This window comes from Sinocyclocheilus anshuiensis, unplaced genomic scaffold, assembly GCF_001515605.1.
Source record: "Sinocyclocheilus anshuiensis isolate Anshui unplaced genomic scaffold, SAMN03320099.WGS_v1.1 scaffold447, whole genome shotgun sequence".
In the NCBI taxonomy this organism is placed as follows: Eukaryota; Metazoa; Chordata; class Actinopteri; order Cypriniformes; family Cyprinidae; genus Sinocyclocheilus; species Sinocyclocheilus anshuiensis.
Genome location: NW_015552615.1, coordinates 4,457,261 through 4,465,980, shown reverse-complemented (window position 1 = coordinate 4,465,980; position 8,720 = coordinate 4,457,261). Strand labels below are relative to the sequence as shown.

The following is an 8,720-nucleotide window of genomic DNA, read 5'->3' as shown; positions in this document are numbered from 1 at the left end:
CTCCTCCTAAAGTAAAATTACAACCTTAACAGATAACCAACGTTAATCTACCTAGTAGAGCATAGTCCCACAGATAAAAGGATGATTGAACCAATTTTAAAGCTCAAATACTACATTTAGGAAACAATTCAATTAATCTGTGATTTTTGTTAAATAATAATAATATTAATAATAATAAATAAACAAACACATTTTTGTTTGTTTGTAAAAATTTAAAAATGAGTCAAAATTACTATCTGTGGGAATTGATTGTCACAGATGTCAAAACGAGTTCAACTTATATTACACCTGGAACATTAAGTTTGTGTTTGGTTCTGGAGGATTTAATCTTTTAATATTTCCTGACTCTCGCCCAAAAATCATGCTAAATGGGTCTGCAACCAATTTCTGAACCCTTTTGTTAAGCATTATTAATTCCATATGCAATGCAACAGTGTGAGTACAGCTTGTACTACAATACATACATTAATGAGGAAAAAAAATTAACTTAAATGATTTTAGCAAATGGCTGCAATATAACAAAGAGTGAAAAATTTAAGGGGGTCTGAATACTTTCCGTACCCACTGTAAGTTCAAATGTGTGCGTCTCACTACAAGAGGCCATAAGGGAGAAATGATGATAAAGTGCAGTTCTCAGCTCTCAAGCACACTTGGCAGTAGATAGAGAGGACAGGAAAATATGTTCAGATTGAATGCATTATTTATGTTTGTTTAGGCACATTCAAGGAGTTTTCAAGGAGAGACTAAATGAAATCTGTTAGTTGTAATGTATATCCTTACAGGATATTGACCATGCCAAGCTTGTATACCTTAATAATTATCAAAAATGTCACTAGTTTAAAGTATTATTCACTGAAAACCATGACATGAGTTCATGAGAAAAGCAGAGACGACGGTAGAGGTGCTAGATTCATTCTCATCTCTGTTGAATTGTTCTTTTGGGTAAATATTTTTATTGAATTGGCTGATTTAGCTAGCAAGACAGGTTTGAATGATTTGTTTAGATGATTTGTTTGTTTAGACCATTAGACAGATCTGATGAGCATTAAGATTCACTGTTAAATTTCAGTGTGTTCATTATACAAAGCTATCATACAGCGTCAGAAGACTTGGAATATAGCACATCTTTCATTATATTTTAATAGTAGTTTTGAAAGCCTTGAAAAGGAGGTCATACCGGTTTTAAACAACAAAAGGGTAAATAAATAATGACACTCTTAATTTTGCTTAATTTTGAATGGACTGCAATTGTGGGCATCATGTCGGCCTACATTTTATTCTTTGAGTAAAATAATTGAGCTTAAACATAAAATCTGTTTGTTCCTTTTTCATTGTCTTGTGGTAGAGTTTATATGACTTTATATTGCTTTAATTGTTTCCTAGCCTAAGGTGCAACCTTAGCTTCCATGCAATAACACAACTGTTTTGTTCCCTTTGTTTTTATCTGCAGATCAGGTGACAGTATCTTGAGATTCGGCTCTCTGCTGCAGAACCAGCCTGAATCTTCTCTGATCTCTTCGCACTTTGCGGTGCAGAGTGGGCTGGCTGGCTGGCCTGTGCTTTTGGTTGCCCATCTGTCATTTCATCCTGGGTTAGGAGCCTGATCTCAGCACCAGGGAGGGGAGGGAGGCCATGGAGGTTCCTCTAGTCAACTTTGAGAACCTGGACGACATCGGAATCAACCTGGGAGACCCGAGTGACTCGGGATATCCAAACTCACCCACCTCAGATGCCCCGGAACCAAACCAGGGGACCCGTGGCATAAACTCACCCACACACTCACCTCAGAGAGGAAGACAGCCGAGGCACTCGCTGGCCTCTCCACCAACACTGAGCAAGAAAGGAACATCAAGCTGTAACAGCCTGATCTCCAACTGGAAGGTTCTGATGAGCAGCGAGGGCAGTCCCAATGAGGCTCTCCTAGGAAAAGTAGCCAAGGATTGTTCCGAGGACTACTTTGCTGAAAAGGAGAAATTCGAGGAGGGCGAACAAAAAGTGGTTATCAATGTCTCAGGGATGATGTACGAAACAACACTTAAAACTTTGAATCAGTTCCCAGATACCTTGCTGGGAGACCCCATGAGGAGGATTGACTACTTTGACCCCATGAGGAACGAGTATTTCTTTGACCGCAACCGCCCCAGCTTCGATGGAATCTTGTATTTCTATCAGTCCGGAGGTAAGATTCGGAGGCCAGCGAACGTGCCATTGGATGTGTTTGCGGATGAGATAGTGTTCTATCGACTGGGGCATGAGGTCATGGAACAGTTCAGGGAGGATGAAGGTTTCATCAAAGACCCTGAGCCTCAACTCCCAACCAGTGAGCTTCACCGTCAATTTTGGCTGCTCTTTGAGTACCCAGAGAGCTCCAGTGCTGCCAGGTCAGTGGCCTTAGTGTCTGTTTTTGTCATCACTATATCTATTTGTATCTTCTGCCTGGAGACGCTCCCGGAATTCCATGATGAGCGTGAATTTATGCCTGCGTTCGTCAACTTAACCCGTGACGCCAACGGCACGCTTCTGTCCCCTACTCCTCATCCTAAGGCCATGCTCTCTGTCTTTACTGACCCTTTCTTTGTGGTGGAGACCATCTGCATCATTTGGTTCTGTTTTGAGCTTGGAGTACGTTTCATAGTGTGCCCCAGCAAGAGCGAGTTTTTCAGCAATATCATGAATGTCATTGACATTGTGTCCATTATGCCCTACTTCATTACCGTCATAACGGAACTGATGGCCACCCACGATGAAGACCCCACCGCCAGCCAGAACATGTCTCTGGCCACACTACGTGTCATCCGATTAGTGCGCGTCTTCAGGATTTTCAAGCTGTCCCGCCATTCCAAGGGCCTCCAGATTCTAGGCCAAACCCTGAAGGCCAGCATGAGGGAGCTGGGCTTGCTTATTTTCTTCCTCTTCATTGGCGTCATCCTCTTCTCCAGTGCCATTTACTTTGCTGAGGTTGACGAACCTGATACTCAGTTCGTGAGCATCCCGGAAGGATTCTGGTGGGCTGTGGTCACAATGACGACGGTCGGCTACGGCGACATGTGCCCTATCACTCTGGGGGGAAAGATGGTTGGGATCCTCTGTGCCATCGCTGGCGTGCTGACCATTGCACTTCCTGTTCCTGTCATCGTCTCCAACTTCAACTACTTCTACCATCGTGAAACGGAGCAGGCGTCGAAACAGATGATTGATGCTGCTGCTGAGGCTGCTGCAAATCAGAAAAGCAGTTCTGAAGAGAAGTATGAAAGCAATTACTCGCTGGACAAGAGCAATGGGAATTGGCAGACGGGGAAAAACGGCATTCCATAAGGATTGGTATATTTCGCATGACTAGCAATAATGACTGTACAACAATGCACTTAGAAACTCTCGGTTTTATGGTTTGATAACTACTTAATTAAGAGTTCTACATATGTACCTAATGCTATGCATATACCAACAGTACCTTTGCAGAACGTGCTGTTTCAAAGGTAGACCTCAAACAGGACGCTGTTTTAGCCAAAGGCTGCTAAAAACACCTTTGATGGATGACTATAAAACCTCAGAAGCACTATCTACTAAAAGGAAGCAAAAAATATTGTAAGGAACATCCCTTTAAGGCTTTACAGTAATACAAACTGAAATGCACTGAACTGAAAAAGGAATATGAAACTCGGAAGACAAAAAAAGTTCTCATGTCATCATTTGTGAGGCAAACGGCTGCGTTTGACTGAGGTCAAAACAAGCATTTAATTAATCACGATTAAGTGCCTGTGTTGCCGAGTCCCTCAAATTAATGCCGAGGAATCATGAATCTGCACTCTAAGCATCCACCCAGCACCACCTTTTGCTGATGTTGTCGTTCCTTTAGAGTTTTGCACTGACATCACCTTTTGTCCCTGCTGCTTGTGAGAGAAAAAGCTTATGCCAAACTGTTATCCATCTTTCAATGTCACTGAATGTCTCCTCTAACAGCCCTGGTAGTTGTCACACATAATCAAGACTGTTTTGAATTTAAATACAGTATCCTACGCATGCAAGTATGTTATATTTGGATGACCCGCCGTGCTGTGGCAGCATCTGCTTGCTGCTTGTTCCACATTTTCTTCTGGTGTTTCTATTCTTGTCAACAAACACACAGAATGAGACTCTAGAACTCTATCTTTAGGGTGAGATATTTTTTATTTTTTTATTCGTATTTCTATGCTGAGTGAGTTCAAGTTTTGGTACACACCTTTGCTTGGCAATTTCATTCAATTAGTTTTACATCATGTCTCTTGTTTGACCGAATGTATATAAAAAGCATTGACGATAGCTAGTAGGATACACGCACTTCTTTACCTACAGGGTTCATTTGCCTACTATCAGCCTTACTCATTATGCACATGGATATGTATGGCTGGAAAACGCACAAGAATTTAAGCATGGATTTATACCAGTTAGCCACTTAAAACAATACTTGTCGGTCAAACTGAGCACATATAAAAAAGCTTTAATTTGGGTTGGTTCTGTTGCTGGAGGTAATAAGTGTTATTTTTCCATGTATCACACTCATTTATGCTGACTTGACAAGCCAATGAAGGCAAAGAGCATGATCACACAGTGCATGTACTGTATAGTGAAACCAATTAATGATCAGCCACTGCAAAAGATGGAAAAGATTGCAGCAAATATATCATCTAATCTAGCCTAACGACTTACTTGTAAATGTTTGCAACATCAGGATGTTTCTTGTGGATTTATCTTATAAACAGAACAGGAAGAATCATTATCTTACAAGCGTATTAGAAACATTCATAAGCATATGAAAGAAATTACACAAAGTTTTTGTCATGCAATAGTGCACACATGTCTGTCACATGTCTGGCACACATGTAAGATGTGTTATGCTCATCACATGACATCATTTTAAATTTTTCAGTGATTTCACTATGCTTACAAAAATCTGTGTTTCCATAACTTGAGGTTTCTTTACTGCAGGAATTCCCTTTTATAAGAGAATATTTCATGCTTTATTTGCATTAAAAATATTGCACATTTGCATGTTTTTGTAAAAAGCAAAGTTGAGAAAAAAATATAGAGAACAAATGTTTCCAAAGCAAATTTTGATTGTAGCATTTCAGCACTGTCTAAAGCAAAGCAATACAGCACTTTTCAGGGAAGCTAAAATAAGTTTTCCAATAAGCTTGAAAATGAACTTATGCCAGCAGGTAACATTGCATTTTTCAGACACTTAATGTATAACTGCAATATAGATCTTAAAATGCTTTTTATCATGCTGTTGTAAATTTTAAAAAGATGCATGAAAACACTGAGATTAAAGAATTTGTTAAAATGACCATGCTTTGACTAGAGGTAGAAAAATAATATTTAAATCATCCCTCCATTGCGTCAATGGAAAAATCTTAAGTATATTCCCTTGTGCATGCATTTTATGTCATAGTATGGTGTAATATCAATAGTAGTATTGAAAGTTATTGTTCAAAAAATCCTTCAAAAAATCCTGATTTTTTACAATTATCCCACCGATGAAGGTGATAATGCCAGTGTTATGTGGTCATTATGGCATTTAGCATCTCATGAATGTATGCTATGGCTGTATGATATATTTTGATTGTTCAAGCACTATATTTTATTCATGATATTCTGAGTGCCTTTTATTAAATATATATTAAAATTTATTGGCTCCAGCTTTGTGTGATTTGACAAGGACACATACATTCTCATTGTATGATTATGTGGCGACTCAACACAAAATAAAATATGCTTATTGTAAAAAAAAAATACAAAAAAATATCCATAAAATAAAACATTAAAGACAGAAAACATTTGCGCTGAAAACACTTGCTCCTGTTTTTAATTCATTGCACTTTTGCAATGAATATATATAGAATGATGTAACTTATTAAGCCAATAAAACACCACCCAAAACCATTGCGGTCAGCACAACAACATTTAACATGTAGCTTGGGTCAATTTTCTTTACTATTTTTTCCCCAGAAAAAGACCACCTGTCATTACAAGCAATTCTTCTCATCTGTGGTTTTGCAGTATTATCATTCATAAATCATGATATCAACTCTAAGTATTTGAGAGGGTGGTGGTGTGTGGTTCATTAGGTTTTAATACAGTATTAGAGAGGTAAAAGAGTTCATCTCAGGTCACTGAGACAGGTGAGAGAGCGACCATGATTTGTTGGCGCGACCTGTGGAGTTGTTCGGGGACGGAGACTAAACAGTGCAAGATCCACAATGAGAGCACATTAATCTTTAAGGCCATTTTGTTTGTGTATGTGTGCACGCATTAATGTTTCAAAGCTCACGGGTCTATGTTGTGTGTATGTAAAGTACGCAGATGCAGCAGGCATTTTAAGTTGGTCATTCCTCAATAATCTCAATGTCTTTCCTCACTTTCATCAACTGATCTGAATTACCAGCTTAAAATCTAATTTTTTGCTAAGCCCTTACCAAATACTTTTGTCCCAATACCAATTTTGCTTTCCATATTTATCTGTTTATTCAGCTGAGCTGTGATTTAAATATACACTGAATAAATGGTGTAGAAACAATTCTCACTCTGAAAAATTGATAGTAAAATTCAAAAAGAAATAATTAGAAAGAAATTGCAAGTTACACATTGAATTACATGTCAAATTCTTAAAGTAGAAGGACTGTAAGAATATTTACTTGTAAAACATACTCTAATAATACCTGTTCTGTTTAAAAGTTTTGTTCACCCAAAAATGAAATTTAGCCCATGTTTTACTGACCTTCAAGGCATCCTAGGTGTATATGACTTTCTTCTTTCAGACGAATCCAATCGGAGTTATATTAAAAATTATCCTTACTCTTCCAAGCTTTAGAATGGCAGTAGGCGGGTGTTTTTGTTCAACAGTCCAAAAGAAGTCAAATAAAGCGCATCCATCCATAATAAAACGTGCCTCGCACGGCTTTTTTTTTTTTCTGTTAAAAAAAAAAAAACACCCACCCATCTGCCATTCTAAAGCTTGGAAGAGCAAGGACAATTTTTTATATAACTCCGATTGGATTAATCTGAAAGAAGAAAGTCATACGCACCTAGGATGCCTTGAGGGTGAGTAAAACATAGGCTCATTTTCATTTTTGGGGGAACTAACCATTTAAAGCTTCAAAAAATCTAATTTTACAGTACGTCAAAATATTTACACATCTTAAAAGTTTTTAAAGAGAACCCGAATTTGGAATGAATTAAGTATATGAATACACCCTCACTATTTGAATTGCATTCAATCAGCATTTTTTTCTGATTGCTTTGCCTATACGATTATTTCAAGACATGATTGATTTCAGTCATTTGACATGCAGTTATAAGAAGCACTCTTGTCTAGAGGTGACAGTCCAGTTGAGATACTAAAATATTGAGCAGTGAGACAGCAAAGTAACCAAATACTGAACTATGTATATAGTATGTAAGAGAATGCTGTTAGTGTTTTGTGGTTATGTAAGAGGAATGCTAGGTATTATATGACTGTCATTTGAGTGGTGTCATTTCTGAAGTATGATATCGCAATATTTGTTTGACATAACAAAAATATAGTTTGGTGTATTTTTAGGTACGTGCGAACACACGGTTTCCAAGCAAAGCAATCAAATAGTTTGATAATATATTTTCATACATGTTAATTTAAGCAAATAGTTTATGCGAATGGTCAAACTAGAAAACGAAATTGTGAAACAAATCCTTTGTAGAAAAAAATAGTGGAAAACACTTTTTCTTTTGGAATGCTACGCTTTGCATTTTACATAATTTAATAATATATTTTAAATAAACAAAAACAATTAAACATACTTAAAATAAATATTAAAAACTCCTCAGCAGTTACACCGGTCACACAACAGTCCGGACTAGGTGCCTAATGATGCGTCTTAATTTTATCTGCTTTTATCTCTAGAACCCGACACTACGCTGATAACCCCTGATAGGACCAATTAGGAGATTGGGGAAAGAAAAATCACACAAAGCCGGCAATGGCCTTAATACCCTGGAGATACCCTCAGTCTCATATATACTTAACTGGTCAGGTGCACGGTAAGGTCAAACAGGGTATGGAGAGAGACGTGTTATAAACAATTAATGACCAGCCATTTTGTTCTAGTCTTGCACTGTTTAGACCGTTCAGGTCTCTCTAGCTCTGCGGCTGGAAAACTTTACTAGCAAGTTAAAGCTGGGTAAGACTGATTACATCTACAACAGGCAGAAAGTGAAAGAAACTGACCCCTATAACCCGAGCGTGGCTCAATTTGTACTTTCACGCAATCCTGATTACTGCGGTAACTTTAGTATGCAGACCAGACGATATTTGAGGTGATTGCAGGTTTAATCAAAGAAAGGTGACACTTACTAATTTGGGGTTTATGGTTACTTACGAGTCTCCAGCATTTTCATTGACAATCTGAATTCATTTGATGCAACATGGAATTATCAGCCTCACATTTTCTGTAACTTTTTCTGATTTTTTTTTTATTGTTTGATTTGTGGTCATGGGTTCAATTCCCACCACTCTCAGAAAAAAAGCATACAGAATTGTCGCTGGGGCGGTACCCTTTCAAAAAGTACTAATATGTACACTTTAGGTACTAATATGTACCATTTAGGGTAGTAAAAAATGTACAATCCTAATAACAGCTTTGTACCTTTTTCTGAGAGTATGTATGTATATTTTGAATTCACTATATAAAACTGCATTGCAATACATT

The 8,720-nt window shown here is 37.8% G+C and overlaps 1 protein-coding gene across 1 annotated transcript; it reads left to right on the top strand.

Annotated features, from left to right (window-relative positions):
- The first annotated feature begins 1,632 nt into the window (after nt 1-1,632).
- On the top strand, nt 1,633-3,315 carry LOC107666053 (potassium voltage-gated channel subfamily A member 10-like). The gene has a single exon (XM_016457143.1). The coding sequence runs from the start codon at nt 1,633-1,635 to the stop codon at nt 3,313-3,315; it is 1,683 nt and encodes a 560-aa protein (XP_016312629.1).
- Nucleotides 3,316-8,720: the final 5,405 nt, after the last annotated feature.

Coding starts and splice junctions, on each gene's coding strand:
- LOC107666053 (XM_016457143.1), top strand. CDS start 1,633: ATGGAGGTTCCTCTAGTCAACTTTGAGAACCTGGACGACATCGGAATC.